Source organism: Syngnathoides biaculeatus, chromosome 15 (genome assembly GCF_019802595.1).
Source record: "Syngnathoides biaculeatus isolate LvHL_M chromosome 15, ASM1980259v1, whole genome shotgun sequence".
Classification (NCBI taxonomy): Eukaryota; Metazoa; Chordata; class Actinopteri; order Syngnathiformes; family Syngnathidae; genus Syngnathoides; species Syngnathoides biaculeatus.
In genome coordinates, this window is record NC_084654.1 from 22771453 (window position 1) to 22787805 (window position 16353).

The 16353-nt window shown below is 43.5% G+C and overlaps 2 protein-coding genes across 8 annotated transcripts in view; one reads left to right on the forward strand and one right to left on the reverse strand.

The window, feature by feature from the left end:
- Positions 1-8: 8 nt before the first annotated feature.
- Positions 9-7142, forward strand: LOC133513567 (glycogenin-1-like). Of its 2 annotated transcripts, none has more exons than XM_061844467.1 (7): positions 9-161; positions 3458-3593; positions 3699-3873; positions 3958-4120; positions 4907-5033; positions 5210-5450; positions 6670-7142. In XM_061844467.1, the coding sequence occupies exons 1-7, from the start codon at positions 155-157 to the stop codon at positions 6871-6873; spliced, it is 1053 nt and encodes a 350-aa protein (XP_061700451.1). In that variant the 5' UTR covers positions 9-154; the 3' UTR covers positions 6874-7142. The 2 variants fall into 2 exon arrangements, with proteins under 2 accessions (XP_061700451.1, XP_061700449.1); XM_061844465.1 differs by lacking the exon at positions 9-161 and adding an exon at positions 1650-1806.
- A 2848-nt stretch (positions 7143-9990) lies between these two features.
- hltf (helicase-like transcription factor) overlaps positions 9991-16353 on the reverse strand; it is a 29382-nt gene continuing 23019 nt past the window's right edge. For 3 of the 6 annotated variants that reach the window (XM_061844454.1, XM_061844455.1, XM_061844453.1), the window contains exons 17-26: positions 15647-15718; positions 15427-15562; positions 14290-14469; positions 13491-13606; positions 12712-12893; positions 12203-12328; positions 11189-11301; positions 10927-11107; positions 10722-10802; positions 9992-10639 (exon numbers count right to left, since the gene is read on the reverse strand). In XM_061844454.1, coding sequence (XP_061700438.1) covers positions 10505-10639; positions 10722-10802; positions 10927-11107; positions 11189-11301; positions 12203-12328; positions 12712-12893; positions 13491-13606; positions 14290-14469; positions 15427-15562; positions 15647-15718 — 1322 coding nt within the window. In that variant the 3' untranslated portion in view covers positions 9992-10504. Of the gene's footprint in view, positions 10640-10721; positions 10803-10926; positions 11108-11188; positions 11302-12202; positions 12329-12711; positions 12894-13490; positions 13607-14289; positions 14470-15426; positions 15563-15646; positions 15719-16353 lie in introns of all 6 variants that reach the window. The other 3 variants (XM_061844450.1, XM_061844452.1, XM_061844451.1) reach the window with 3 other exon arrangements.

A 16353-nucleotide genomic window follows, 5' to 3' on the forward strand; every position in this document is an offset into this window, starting at 1 on the left:
CCACGTGACCCGGAAAACGTGCTCTTTAATACTTGGGTCTCGGATTGAGCGCAGCTGCTCGAGACGACGCCGCCACCGCCGTCACCGCCGCCAGCATCTTCCTCAAGTCCTCCTCCCTCCTTTGCGGTGCTTTACACCCCGGCGGAGCCTCACCATGTCCGGTAAGATTCCGACTGCACGTTTCGGCCGCCCGATTGCTCTGCGGTGCTGGTTCTGTCGTCTTCTGCCATTTTAAATGGCGCAAATATTTGTTTAAAACAGCGACATAAGTAAGCATAGCCCACTACTAGTCGTAGCAGTAGTATAAGTAGTATCTTTTAACATGAATATAAAATATAAAACTCGCACGTAAACTGGTGCTCGCACGACATTTTTAGTTTTTTTTTTTTTTTAATGACTTGCTGCAGCAGTTTGGAGACCAGAGAATCAAGCTCGCGTCCGACCGTCGTAAGACCTCCGGTGTGGATTTTCAAAGTTTTACTTTCAAACATCGCTATATTGTAATGCATTTTTTTTCCCTTATTTTTTTGTTCTTATAATGTATTGGAATGCCAAGCGAACCACGAATGAGACCTAATTTGAGCACCGCCAGTGTCTTAAAAATAAACCAGTGTTGTGAAGATGACTTTTGAAATGTTACCATGTTGAGTAACGATTTATATGAATTTCTCAATGTAATATCAAATTGTAGAGCATGTGGAAAAACATCATTTTGACCTAATGACAAATGTGCATGATTTAGATAATACTTATTATGGCAGACTATAGTGATTTTTTTTTTTCCATAAAGTGTCCAAGATTCTAAAGAAACTGTTGAAAAGTATCTTTTATAAAAGTACATCTGAATAATAACTCAAAATCCCATACAAACCTATAGATTGCAGCACAATATGGTGCTTCGTGATGGTATTTGCAAAAAAAATGTCATATTTGAGACGACCGTCGAATGGCACGAATAGAGCGAACCAATCACAAGCGTCTTTCGGAGGAACACGTGGGGCAAAATCTATTTCTCAAATAAAACTCAAATGATAATGATGGAAAACCAACTGTAATTTAACCACGGTTGTTCCTGTTGATTAACAAATGCATACATTTTAGTTAAATGAGATTAGCTTCCACTAACATCGGTGGCCTGGATAGCAAGAATTACAACCCCCCCCCCCAAAAAAAAAAAAACAAAAAAAAAAAAAACCTTATCTTTCAGGGATTGGAGAAAGCTGCTCCTTTTATGGGCGTACGAGCCCTCCCCCACGCCCCACATTCTGCCGGACACTTCGGCCTTCTCCTCTTTTGGCCCGTTGCTCACTTCTAATCGCACAAGCGATTCTTAACCCCACGCGAGGTGCTGAACCTGAGTGCAAGTTTCACACGTGGATTCACCGAACCCTTCATAATTGTGAAAATCAATACTTTCAATTTTCAAAACATGGGTATAGATTTCATGTGTAGTTTTCCACACACAAAAACATAACTCAATTAAAACCTACTGGAAAAGAATTTGACCTTTTGCTGTTTCTCAGAAATGCGTAGCTTCACTTTGGAAAAAGCCACTCTTATAATCATATCGGCAACAATTTCTGTTCAGTTATGTCGACCAGTCTTTAAAGGACTGGTCGCACGGAGGCAACGATGACCGCAGACATCACATATACGTGGGGTGCACGCACACGCGCTGTCTTGCGTTCAGACTCTTGACCTGCGACGAACGTCTTGGATCGACGCACGGAACTCCGGCGTTCGCTCGGAGCCTGGTTCAGGCATGTCAATACATGCTGACTCGGCAGAAGCAGCGCCCAGATTGTGGTAAAAACACATCGCCAAAAACATTGAAAGCATTTTCGTGACTTGTTCCAGGTCCTGTTTAGTGCTCATCTCAGGTCCAAATTGATTCTGTTTCCTGAGTGTGGGACCGTTAATGTTGAAAGTGGAAACGGCTCAGGTTGCATCACCGCAACTTCACGTTTCTTCAATCAGTTGCGTCCTTTTAAACTTGCCCAAAAATCTGCTCATTGCTTTCTCAAGAAAATGTAACCAAAGATGAACACTGGTCAAGCGCAAGACCTTTTTGAATAAAAGCTTTATTTTTCACGATGGTTACCCATAACTTCCTGTGATTGTGACTAACTTGATGTGGTAGCCGTGCGTTCTCACTGTGAGGTTGCCAAGTGCACGTCCCTCTCCTCAAATACTCGTAAACCATTATTTCACAACTGATGTTGACACTTGGACGAGCAATAAAGATTGCAAAAAAAATAAAATGCATAAATGCCAGATTGTGGCAAGTAGGCCCCACTTCCTGACATAACCTCCAGTGACCGGAGCCCCTTGAGAAAATGGCGGGTTTTTACAGTGATTGCTTGTGTTTACAAAAAAGGCAAAATTCAAAGCAACGTCGTTCAAGAATCACGCCGTTCGGAAATTACTGCTGCCGAGATTGTCTCGTTCTCGACACTCATTTTTTTAGAGTGACCTCTTTTATAGCGATCTTCCCATTCTGAACTCCATCCATCCATTTTCTTAGCCGCTTATCCTCGCAAGGGTCGCAGGGGGTGCTGGGGGCTATCCCAACTGTTAACGGGAAGGAGGTGGGGTACACCCTGAACTGGTCGCCAGCCCATCGCAGGGCACAGAGACAAACGGCTGCACTCACAATCACACCTAGTGGCAATTTAGAGTGTCCAATTATTAACGTTGCATGTTTTTGAAAATGATGGATTTCAGAGACGCGACTTTCAGACTCCCATTTTCCCTTTGAGAAATTTTAGTGAGATCTCATTTCTGACTCCTTTTTGAAATTATATAATTGTATAGTATATGTGAGAAAATGTTACTAATCTTAGAACCGATATGGTCGTCTACGAGTCCGTTATGATAAATGCAAATTTTGAGGATGATCCCGTTCCAGACTGCTTTGAGAAAAGGTTCCTTCTTCAGTTAAACGCCCAAGCACTCTTTGTAGTGGCTGAGGACCGATTCAGGGTGCACCCTCCCTCTCGCCCAGTCATCTGAAATAGGTGCCAGCACGCCCGTGACCCTAGTGAGGATAAGCAGTATGTAAAATGAATGTATGGATGGATATCGCGGGGAAGTTTCTCTGGTCAAAAAATAGACGCCAACTTCAAATTAAAAGTAAAAACATTACTATTTGAGGAAACAAAATATGGTTTACAGCCGCTTTTCAAGTGTTACCTAAATGAAATGTTGAAATTGAGCCATTTTCTTAGTCGCTTATCCTCACAAGGGTCGCGGGAATGCTGGAGCCTGTCCCAGCTATCATCGGGCGGGAGGCGGGGTACACCCTGAACTGGTTGCCGGCAAATTGCAGGGCACATGAAGACAGTCACCCAATTTAGTGTCCAATTAATATTGCACGTTTTTGGGATGAAGGAGGAAACCGGAGCCGGGATTGAACCCGGGACCTCAGAACTGTGATTATTTTTGGCGTTCTCACCAGATGAAGCCTTCGTGACGTTGGCCACCAACGACAGCTACGCCAAGGGGGCCATGGTCCTGGGCTGCTCGTTACGGGACCACCACACCACCAGGAGCCTTGTGGCCCTCATCGGACCTCACGTCACGGAGTCCTGCAGGTAACGATTGGAAACCCGTTTGGCATGGACATTTTTTTTCTTTTTTGCAAATGCTTACTATATATACATCAATAATCAATCATCGCCGTGCTCTTGAATTTGCAGGGAGGCGCTGCGCTCCATCTTCGACGAGGTGCGGCTGGTGGACGTCATGGACTCCGGCGACGCCGCCCACCTGGCCCTGATGCGGCGGCCCGACTTGGGCGTGACCTTCACCAAGCTGCACTGCTGGACGCTGACGCACTACGACAAGTGCGTGTTCATGGACGCCGACACCATGGTGACTATAAACATATCCCCTTTTCTGGACCCTGATGCCAAAGTTTTTGAAATTGAATTTGAAATTCCCCCCCACGAAACGTAGGCACTCTCCAACATCGACGAGCTCTTCGAGCGCGAGGAACTTTCGGCCGCGCCGGATCCCGGTTGGCCGGACTGCTTCAACTCGGGGGTTTTTGTCTTCCGGCCGTCTGTCGAGACGCACGAGAAACTGCTGACCTTCTGCGCTGACAACGGGAGCTTTGACGGTGACGCTTCCGTTTGATTTTTTTTTTTTTTTTTTTTTTTTGTCATTTTAGTATCCGTCCAGACTTGCTTTAGCAAATTTAGTTTAGAGCAATTCTCTTAACCTGGTTGTTGGGAAAACCCTTTAATTTCAACTGTGGACTCCTTTTTTGGAAATTATATTTTAAGGTATCTTTTCATTTCAGACTCCCTTGAAAACTGCAGATTTTTTGAAAAATTATGATTCCAGGTTCTGATTTTAAAGACACCATGTGGGGGGGAGGGGGGGTGACCCTAAAAAAATAGATTTTAAATTAAAAAAATTACTAATTTCAGGCAGCACGGTGGTTCAGCTGGTAAAGCGTTGGCCTCACGGTTCTTCGGACCCGGGTTCAATCCCGGCCCCGCCTGTGTGGAGTTTGCATGTTCTCCCCGTGCCTGCATGGCTTTTCTCCGGGTGGGCACTCCGGTTTCCACCCACATCCCAAAAACATGCGACATTAAATTGCCCCTAGGTGTGATTTGTGAGCGCAACTGTCTCTGCGATTGGGTGGCGACCAGTTCAGGGTGTAGCCTGTCTCCTGCCCGTTGACAACTGGGTAGGCTCCAGCATTCCCCACGACCCTTGTGAGGATAAGCGGCAAAGAAAATGGATGGACGGACTAATTTCACAACAATCATTTTCGAAAGTGCCTGACAGCGGATGATTTTTAAGCAATCATATTTCATTCCCTGAAAATTTGCTGTATTTAGAAGCTCTCATTACTCCTTTTGGAAAAAAATTCTTAACTGATCCTCCCTTTCCGAAGGTGGCGATCAGGGCGTCCTCAACAGTTTCTTCGCCACGTGGGCAACAGCCGACATATCCAAGCACCTCCCCTTTGTCTACAACCTCAGCAGCATCGCCATCTACTCTTATCTGCCTGCTTTTAGACAGTATGGACACACACACAAAACTGAGATTGCGTAGTAAACGATTATTAAGATATCTCAGGTCAGTTCAAAGGTGCTCCTTTTATGTACGCTTGTCCAATTACAAGCAGAACACCACAATCTAGCCTCGGCGTCACCTTCCTCTTTTAATTTTTAACGTCTCCCTTTTGTCCACGCAGCTATGGCCGCGACGCCAAGGTAGTCCACTTCCTGGGCAAGACCAAACCGTGGTGCTACACGTACGACCCCCAGAGCGGCGAGGTGGGCGGCCACCCCGAGGACCCCGACGGCGCCCGGCTGCACCCGGACTACGTGCAGTCTTGGTGGCGGCTGTATGCCGCGTCGGTGAGGCCTCTGCTGCAGCGGGCCTACGGCGACGCCTCCTTCGGCGGCGGCGGCGGCATGGAAACGGCCAGTGATGTGAGTTGTCGCTTGAGATGTTTGGTCCGCTTCAGAGATAGGCCTTCCACAAAAAAAAAAAAAAAAAAATTGTAAGCATGGAATTAATGACATCCCAGATGCTATAATCACATTGAAATGTATTTTGACACCCTTTTCAAACATATTGTAAAAAATATATTTTACAGAACAATCTGCAATAATGGCACTGCATAAATACATGCTTGAAGCAAGCACACGGTGCCTCTTATTTGGAGAACTGTGAGCAAGTTTGTTTTCCTTAGTGATATTAAATGATAGTAGTACAGTGATGACTGTTCTCGACCACAATCTGTTCCAGAAAATAGTTTAAGTGATTTCTTCGAAAACCAAATCGATGTTTCCCATTACAATGAATAGAAAAAGAAAGTGTTCCAAGCCTTAAAAAAATTGGCTTTTTAAAGCTTTTTTTTTTAACCTTTTGCTAATAAACTGCATAGAAATACATGTACAGTTTAAATACTATATGTAATAAAATAATTTAAGAAATATATAGATTTTTTGCTTAATCTATGCTTTAGTAGTAGAGTACGCTCAGCTGGGAGTGCATTGCCATAACTGTAGTGACTCAGCCTCTAGTCTTGTAATTTTTTTTTTTTTAAACAAAAGAGCAGAATAATTTTAATTTTTCTTTGAATATTTCTGTAAGAGTAAGCAGTAGGTAGAAAAAAAAAAAAAAAAAAATCTTATTGCACCGTGCAGCTTGTGAAGCACTCATTTCGTTGTATGCACAGCATATCATGACATTAAAGGCTTTTGATTGATTTTTCAAAGAACACCAAACAATGAAGCAGTAAAATCACGACTGCTGAATTGTGATATGTGAACATGCATTCAGAAATCCACAGAATTAGTGTGTATCAATACAAGAGGGTAAAATTGCAACTTGAGGACAGGGAGTAAACAATCCCTTGAGTCTGGTTTTAATCAATGTTGCAGCTGGAAGGTGAGCAGAGTTGCAGAGTGACCTTAGTGAGCAAACAGGAGTGCTGATACGGAGAGCTAAGGTGGGACAGATAAGAGGCGCTGAGATTGTGACTCGCCATGTTTTGTCCAAGAATTTTGAATTCTAGGTGTGACTGAGAGCCAATGAGGGGAAAACCATTAACTACCAAAAAAAAAAAAAAAAACCCCAACCTATTGTAGGGTGGATCTGTAACAAAAGCGGGCTTTCTTTCTGTACCTCTCCCCGTTGATGCAGAATAAGCTCCACGAGGACGAGTGCGGGGATCAGACTGCGTCGTCCTCATCCGCCGCATCTGCCGCCGCCCCGGCAGCCGGCGCCTCCCCCCTGCCCGTCTCCTCAGAGGAGCGAAAGCAGCGCTGGGAGGCGGGCCAGATCGACTATTTGGGCGACGACTCCTTCGCCAACATTGAGCGCAAGCTGGACTCCTTCCTCAAGTAGCAAGTAGCGATGTGACTGACAAGAGAGCATGGGGACCTGTAATGAACCCCTCCACACCTCCACCTTCACCCCATTCCCTCACCGCCAGCCAATCACAGAAGAGTAATTTAGAAGATTGGCGTCTTCCAACCTCACTAATTGCACCTTCTCTGTGTGTGTGTGTGTGTGTGTGTGTGTGTGTGTGTGTGTGTGTGTGTGTGCGCGCGCGCGTGTGCCTGAGCGAGTGCTCATTTCTTAAAATGGAAAAATAAACATTATGGGTGACTTTATCCCCGGCCAGCTTGATTAGTCGATTAACACTTAACCTGCCATGAAATTAGCATGAGCTTCCGAGCATCAACCGTGCATAACAGGGATGGGAGTAACTCGTGATATTGTCGCCGTATTGTACCAACAATATGATTATTGCGGACTGATCAATGTCTCAATGCGTAACTTCAAGATCGTTAACTCTTAATAAAGTAGCGTTTAGTGACCTCGCATCGACACTGCATGCCAGGGAGGGGAAATGGAAGAGTAACTAACGTCCTGACGACATGATGGGAGATTTTGCAATATTTTAGCTGAACAATCAGTGATGTTACTGGAAACAAGACAAACTCTCAATTAGCATCAGCAACTTGCCATCCACACAAGATGTTAATTTTATTGTATGACGATACAGCGATTGTGATATTTACGATGAAAATTCAAACTAAACAAGGCACGAGTTAATAGTCTTTGTAATTGTCCAAAAACAATATTCAGGTTAGGTCAGGAGCAGCTACTTTCAAGTGCTTCCATTCATTCGCGTCCACATTTTGCAAACTGCATTTATGCCATAGACTCAGTACCACTGTATGCAGTGAGTTTGTAAATGAGCATAAATATATGCATAGAAATATACAAAAGAAAATCCTCAAATTAATTCACATCTGGTTTTTATTGCAATGTGTTTTTTTTTTTGGGGGGGTGTCAAACAAATCAAAAAAAAACTAGCAGTAGTTGATCACTATTGACGAAATTAGCATCGACTTGGCATTAACACTGCAAAAGGGGGCGCGGAAATATTGGTATCGAGCTCACGATAACACTCACTGCACACTGGGAAGTTTGCACGAAAGTGATCTACAATGTGTCACAATGTCACCGAAGAACACTGACACTTGATGAAATTAGCATTAGTGACTCGGCATCAACATTTGATACTAGGAGAGGGATATCGCTGTTGTTATAGATATTTGATGCATTTGAACTGCTGTTTTGTTTTTTAAATTCTTGTGCTGTGTCAAAATAACGGAGATTTTGTCCAACCTAGAAATGGTAGTTGGCCAAACGTGAAATCCGATATCACTTATGCATTGGACCGATCGATGCTAGATGGTAATGGAAAATGATAAATTGTCGTGCATTTCCAAAGTGATCTGCAGGCATTCAATCGATGTGATGCTTCTGTATCAGAAAATGTTATCATGGTATGCACACTTTATCCTATGGTTCCGTCCATTTGGGCTAGTAAAAAAATAAAATGGGGATACTGAAAATGATTGCCACTTCTAATTGAAGTTCACTTAGAAATTAAACAAAGAATTATACCTCTTTGTTCAAAACAATCACAGAACTTGGGGCAGAACGCTCGCACTAAGTAGCATTTATGTTGTAGGTTATTAGCGTCGTACTGATGATCCAAGGGGAGTTGGATGTTGCAACTACATAGCCATCTGCCTTATACTGCCAAGGCGAGCAAACAGAGCAGCACGATGTCCATTCAAATGATGGTATCTTTTTTTTTTTTGGGGGGGGGGGGGGCATTGTATGTTTTCATAAGGTACAGTATTATGGAGTGCTATTTTTCCCTAATTAAAATACACATTTTTGGAGGACTTTGAACAGATTAATGGAATTTCTAATCATTTCAATGGGGAAAAATGATTTAAGATGTTTAGAAGGGCTGCAACTAATTGATTAACCAATTCAGTTTTTGGGGTTAAATTATGAATCTGTAATAGCTGACAGTACATTTTCAAATTGACTGCAGGAAATGCACATCATTCAGTTTCCGGTTTGATCCCTGAGATGAGAGAGAAAATTAGTTAACTGGTGGATTTTTGTTTTTATTTCATGGAGGAATGGGAGAATATTTACCATTGAAAGACTGAAATTCAGATGAGTTGGACACTTTAGTTACGTTAGAAAAGGTCCCTCAACATTATCAAAAATCAATTTTTAGACCTCTACCACTTTTTGCATTGAGCTTGGGCAAGGATGTTTATATTGACATTTGAAAAAAAAAAAAAATCACTGTACTGCTTACTTGGCCCACTCCGACATTGAACAGTGGCGCACGTAAGCATCACTGGCACGCAGAATGAATCGGCCCTTTATAGGGTGCGGGGATGGGGGTGGGGGCGAGCAGGGCTGCATTTTTGTTGTTGTTGTTGTTTTTTGGGTTACCCAGCAACTATTCAAGGGAGCTGACGGGGGAAGCTCGGGACTAAAGAGGGCAGCACGGTCGGCATGTCTGCTTCACGGTTCTGGGTTGAAAGGTCAATGTGGGGTTTGCATGTTTGTGTGCATTTTCTCTTGGTACAAGAATTCCTCTGGCTGGGCTCCCATCTTGCAAAAATTACCAAATCAATTTAAAGTATCAAGCTTAGCTGAGATGTGCAATTGAAAAAATGAAGCTGTGTGAGTTTTGAGAGCTTCCAGGGAAGAAAAAAAAACTCCCTCTAGAAATGAGATTATGTAACAAGAAATGAAAATGATTTACAATGTGGTACTTCTGAAAAGTATTTTCCCTAATATCAATACTGTTTTCCCCTTATAGTCGAATTTGGGTACGGGATGCTAAAACAGCCAAAAAGGATCTTTTCTTACCTTCCTGTTGCATGCACGTCCTTGTGACCAGCTGCCTTATTACTGCATACCTCGGTCCATTGTGGGAAATTGTTCATTTCACTGAAGGTTGCGCTACAGCCGAAAAATACTGTTTGAAAAGAAAAAAAAAAACACGTAAAAGTGAAATTTTGTCATTGTACAATCACATTGTGGCCAATAAAAGATGAGCAACTTCATAGCTTTGTTTTTTTTTTTTATTTGCTTAGTCAACAATATAAAATAGGACATCTTTTAACAGTTTAAACATGAAAAAAAAACCAGGGGTCCATTACCGCTCACTACCGCTGTAATCATGTTTTGAACAATATTTCTCCAAGAGTAAGCAGTCGGGGACACTTTAAACTCACAAACTTTACGTAAAAAGTTGTACAAGCAAAATGCAAACTCCCACAACAGCCCGAGCAGATTCAAACCCAGAACCTCAGAACTGTGAGCCATATGTGCTAAACAAAAGTCCGTCAAACAAAAACTTTCCAAAAAAACGAAAAGAGGTGGAAGATTTTAGTTTTTCCAATTTCTCAGATGTGAACCCAAGAGAGAATGCATTTTACCTGCTGAAGACTTGCAAGGGAGTTGGCCCAAAATCAACTTTCAGTTCAAGATTGATGGAAATATTTCGACAATTTGTGGCTTCTTTTAAAAAATTTGTAACAATTGGTTTTCCCCCACCCCTTAATGAGCAAAGTGTGAGGCATCTTGATCTTAACATAATAAATGAAATTAAGTTTGAAATGGCTAACAGGTTGTCCAACTTCTACAACTCCATGAGCGCCTTGATGTCGTTGATGCGCGACATCTTGCGGTCGCTGCCGAACGCCATGTCCGTTAGCGCCTGCTTCCGCTTTTGGATCTTCACCATGTTCTCCTCCACAGAGTCCTTCACGATGAACTGCAGCGTTTATGAAGAATGTTTCAGCGTAGTTATTTAATTTTTTTTTAATTTTGAAAATGACTTTTCTCCCATTCCCCACCTTGGTGACAAAGACTTTCCTCTTTTGACCGAGACGGTGGCAGCGGTCGATGCACTGCTCCTCTGTGGCTGGGTTCCAAGCCTAAATAGAGACACGTGACATGGGCTTCAAATAAAATCCGATTCGAATCAAATGTTTTCAGAAATGTGCTTGTTATCCCACCTCACGTCAGACTATTTGAATGAAAAGTACGCAAAGTACTCACAGGGTCCATGAGGAAGACGTGGGAAGCGGCGGTGAAGTTGAGCCCAACGCCGCCGGCTCTGAGCGACAGCAGCATGATGGTGGGGCTGCTGGGGGCCATGCTCTGGAACTCTTGGATGACCTGGGTTCGCTTCTTTTGGCTCATGGTGCCGTCCAGTCGCACGAAGCTGAAGCCGTGCTCCCTAATCCGAATAACGTCACGCTTTGTGAGGCGCACGGCCTTTCGGACTGGATTGTGAGGCGGGACTGGTCTTGACTGTTACCTGAGCGGCGTCTCGAGGATGGTGAGGAAGCGAGTGAACTGCGAGACCACCAGACACTTGGCGCCGCCGTCTTCGCGCCGCAGACGTAGCAGGTTGCCGATCAGCGCTTGGATCTGTGCGCGCGCAGACGGAGAAAACGCCATTAAAAACCACATGGGCATGCTCACCCTAAAAGCTACAATATGAGTAATGCAACTCACGGTTAAATCAATAACATGTTGATTATGTTTGAATTTCATCAATGAATCAGATTAGAAAAACATTCATTTCCATCCGTTTATTTAAAAAAAATAGGGCATTATTCGTAATTTACAGGACAGAAAATGCACTAATTCCTTATGATTCAGTTTGTTGATAACAAAAAACATTTTGTGTTCCCAAGATGACATTTGCACGTCTTATTTTGAATACAAAAATATTTTTTTTTTAATTACTATAATCACTAATGTTTACAGTTGAGAGGCTGACATTGAGGATTTTGATATTTTTTATTTGAACCAGGAGTGCAAATGAAGTACACGATTCTTTCAAAAAAAAAAAAAAGAAGTAGTTGCATTGACTTTCATTAGCGGCAACTTTTTACACTTTTGACAGAAGAATTATGTTCATGTAGGTCAGGCGTGTCAAACTAATTTTTGTCACGGGGCACATTGTACTTGCGGTTTCCCCCAGAGGGCCATTATGGCTGTGAAACTATAAAAGTCTTTAATCGTCTCATCGTATTTACACATTTACACAATTTATGAACTAGTTTTGGAATCACAAATCAAGGGGAATGGGTTTTTCCCAACTATTTTTGTTTGGCCACACAAAAATGCTTGTAATAGCTCATTGTTATCATTTATGATGGGACAATTTGAAATTTTGGTCCAGATTTGAACAAAAACCTCCGCAGGCCACATAAAATCATGCGGTGGGCCGGATTTGGCCCCCGGGCCTTGGGTTTGACACCATGATGTAGGTGGTTTGGGTGGCGGAGGCGTTCCTAATGTAGTGTCCGGCGCGGTGGGCTACCTTGGAGCTGCTCCTCAACTTGCCGGGACTTCTTACTTCGTGCTCTTGGCCAATCTCCTCTTGCGGGAACTCCACCAGCTCGCTGATCTTGATGTCGCTCCGACAGAGAGGGCACCGGGCACTCTCCTGTTTGCGCGCAAGTCACAATTGAGTCCAAAATTTTAACATTCGCGTTACCAGCACGTCCCAAGATACGCAGGCTAAGTAAAAAAAACAAAAAACACTTCATTCTTGGAAAAAATTCCAACTGACAAACTCCCCATTATTCTTCACTTCTAAAATCGGTCCTAAACTTACATAATTTTTTTCTAAATAAATACAATTGGTATTCATAAAATTGCAACTTTTTTTTCCCCCAAATAAAATTATGAATGTTGAAAATGCACATTCTCAAATGTAAACGGGGAAGAGTTGTCAAGTCTCGCAGTTGAAGTCGAGTGTCACGAATAGCACGTCGAAGTCAAATCGCCGACTGTCAAAAGTTAAAAAGACGCCGAGGCTGGCTTCACCTGCTCGTTGCCGATGACCCGTGCGATGCAGGGACGGCAGTAGACGTGGGCGCAGTGCGTGATGACGGGCAGCCGTACCGAGTCCAGACACACGGAGCACTCCTCGTCCGAGCCGCTGGCCAGAACCACGCGCAGCTTCTCCACGAGGCGCTCGCGCAGCTCGGCCGGCGTCGTGGCCAAGCCTGTGTGGGAGCGCAACGGGGAACTGTCACAAGCGAGCCCGCACTTGGGTTAACTTTGCTGCTGCCTTATCATTCAACAACCAATTCATTCATTATCTGAGCTACTTATCCTCAAAAGGGGCACGGGAGTAGTGCTGGAGCCTGCACAATAGCGCATTAAAATTGTGTAGCTTCGCACAAGCCCGGATTTGACAAATTTGTGACTAAATTGAGAAAAGATCATCCATCCATCCATCCATCCATTTTCTTTGCCGCTTACCCTCACAAGGGTCACGGGGAGACCTGAAGCCTATCCCAGCTTTCTTGGGGCAGGAGGCGGGGTACGCCCTTAGTTGGTCGCCAGCCCATCACAGGGCACATCGAAACATTCAAATATTCACACTCACAATCACGCCTTCGGGCCAATTAACGTTTTTCGGATGTAGGAGGGAACTAACTTTATTTTTGCAAAATTCGACACTTTTTCAACTTTGCTCTCTCAAAATGACAACTTAAGCCTCAGAAAATGTGCACATTTTTGCTGGATGTGGCAAAATGAAATGACAGCTTTTTTCACTGGGACCAGAACCCAACCAACAAGCGCAGAGGAGTGCGCACCTGCATCTCCGGTGTTGCTCGCCAGCAGGTCAGGGTGGCAGCAGTACTGCCGCAGTCTCATCAGGATGGACAGGACGTCTGCGTAATTCCTCAAAACTGTGCCTTCGGCGACATATCTGCTCAAGATATGACAAAACAAAGTACAACTGGGTTATTCAGCTTTTGATCAATTGATTGGAATTTATTTGTCTCAATTACTTTGTGAAGATTTTCAGGCAGTGGCTTATATATTTCATTGCACATGCATGCTGACACGCGCTGCTTGCACTAACAACATGGCTTTGTAGCGAAACCACACTCAGTGTTGCTAACTTAACCATTTGGTCACAATTTCCCCAATCCAGAGAGGAAAACTCCCAAACTACCGTAATTTCCAGCCTGTAAGGCGCGAGTTTTTTCCACACGCTTTCAACCCTGCGGTTTATGCGGTGATGCAGCTAATCTGGGCATTTTTTTTTTTCTAACGGCCGCTAGGGGGGCATTTGAGTAGAAAAGACCAGTGGAATATATGTGCCGAGGAAGTGACTTTTACCGGTCCGGCCCTGTTAGCGCTGCGGTAGTGTTTAAACTGCTGTGTCTCAGTGATTTTTACCTGTATTTTTTTTTTTTTTGTTTTCGTTTCACCGGCCCTGTTAGCTCGGTAATCTTGTTTGGAAAATAGTAGGAAGCCAATCAATTCGAATTGGAAATTGCATTTTTGCAATAAAAATAAAAACAATAATCATTTCATCTTGATACGGTACCGCCCAGCCCTACCTACACTCAAGTAGGTAGGGTGGTTTCTTTTGCTATTCGGTACCTCCCGATGGTGTGTCTTCCCTCTTCGCGCGCCAGCTCGTACTCCTCGCGCTCGGCGGCGCTGAGCTCCACCTGCTCCACGCAGACGCTCTTCTCGGGCAGCGTGACCAACGGGAGACCGTCGACCTCGCTGCTCTTGGTGCGCCGCAGCGTGATGCACTTGATCAAAGTCTGGAGGTTCCTGACAAACAACGTAACTACAAGTCAGGTTGACGCTGGTTTTTCCTCTCTACCCTACTTTTCATTCTGTTGTTTTTGTTTCTTCCTTATCCTCATGACTTCTAGAGAGGTACTTTTTTTTTTTTAACTGGAACAAACCCTTGAGAGGTAAATAGAATATTCAAGATATTACGAATCGGCACGGTGGATCAGCTGGTAATGTGTTGGCCTCACAGTTCTGAGGCCCCGGGTTCGATCCCGGCGACGCCTGTGTGGAGTTTGCGTGGGTTTCCTCCGGGTACTCCGGTTTCCCCCCACATCCCAAAAACATGCAACATTAATTGGACACTCTAAATTGCCCCTAGGTGTGATTGTGAGTGCGATTGTTTGGCTGGCGACCAGTTCAGGGTGTACCCCGTCTCCTCCCCGCTGACAGTTGGGATAGGCTCCGGCATTCCCCGTGACCCTTGTGAGCATAAGCGGCTAAAAAAATGTTAGAATGGATGATCTTGTCTCAATTTAGTCACAAATGTACTCGGTGTCAAATCTTGGCATGTACGAAGCTACACAATTTTAATGTACTGTGCAACAAATAGAAGAGCATAATAATAATTGAAAATAATAATTTCATTTTTAATCGAGGACTATGTGCACGACATAATTGATTTTCCCAAGAGTCAACGTGTACTGAAAACCATGATCACAAAACAGAACCAAACTGTGGATTTTTTTTTCCTCCCACTATTTGTAATGTTAAAAATATTTGATGTACTACAATTTATTCTTTGATTCCATATTTGTATAATACTATTTTTAATGGGAGTTACTTTCCCTGGTAGTTTTGAACTTTCAGTCGTGGCCGCGTTGTCATTTTAGCTGTTATATAAGGACCATTTGATGTGATTTGGTACAAAGTTGGACAAAAAGTCCTTTGGAAATGACAAGAAGGCTTAAAGTCGAAAAGCGAAAGACGCCTTACTGCAGGCCAGCTCTGTCTCCTTGCATCACGGGCCTCTGGATGACTCGATGCCACCACTCCCTCTCGTCGAACGGCTTTAGACGCAAGAAGGCCAGAAGCATCCACAAGTCCTTCACGCTGTTCTGGATGGGCGTGCCTGGATGGGGAGAATGCACAAGCGTCCTAAGTCGACTCGCTTGGCGCCGCGACGGCCGACAATTGCACTCGGCCGAGCGCAGACCTGCGCCACGGTGGACTAATCCTGACTGCAGTGGTCTGTCTAGCAAGTCAAAGAATACTTGGCAAAGAACAGCTGGAAAAAAAAAAACAGATTTGCATGCATTGGAACAGGAGCTCAGAACATTTGGATTCTACAAGGCCGTTAAAATAAAATTTAAAAACGGAAGAAACGGGATCTTCAGGGATTCTGTCCAAAGGTGCAGTAATTAATCAATTATTGGACAACTATGATGCGTAAAGACAAACGTGAATATGATGGCGCATGTTAACATAAAAAGCCTGTTACTGCCTTTTTAAATTAAAGCCTTTTTTTTTTTAGATGAAACGAGTCAATATTTGTGTATGGAATTGCACCGCTGAAAATGCTGCGATGCAAAAAAACAAATACATAAAAACTTGTCTAAAAAAGGAAAACAAATCAGTTGTTCATTACTAAGTGAAATGGCCCATTTCTCTTTTGCAATCAAAATTGCTCTTTAACCAAGGAAAAATATGTTTTGTGCCAATATACTCGATTATTCAATACGCTTTTCAGTAGGATACTTGAATACTAAAATAATCAATATCTACAGCCTTACTTCTAACTGAAAAAAACAAAGCTTCACATCTCTACCACTGTAAATGTGGGAAGTGTCGATCACTACCAGTGACATAAAATTATAATTGCAATTACTGTAAAAAAAAAAAAAAAAAAATATTAGGGTATAA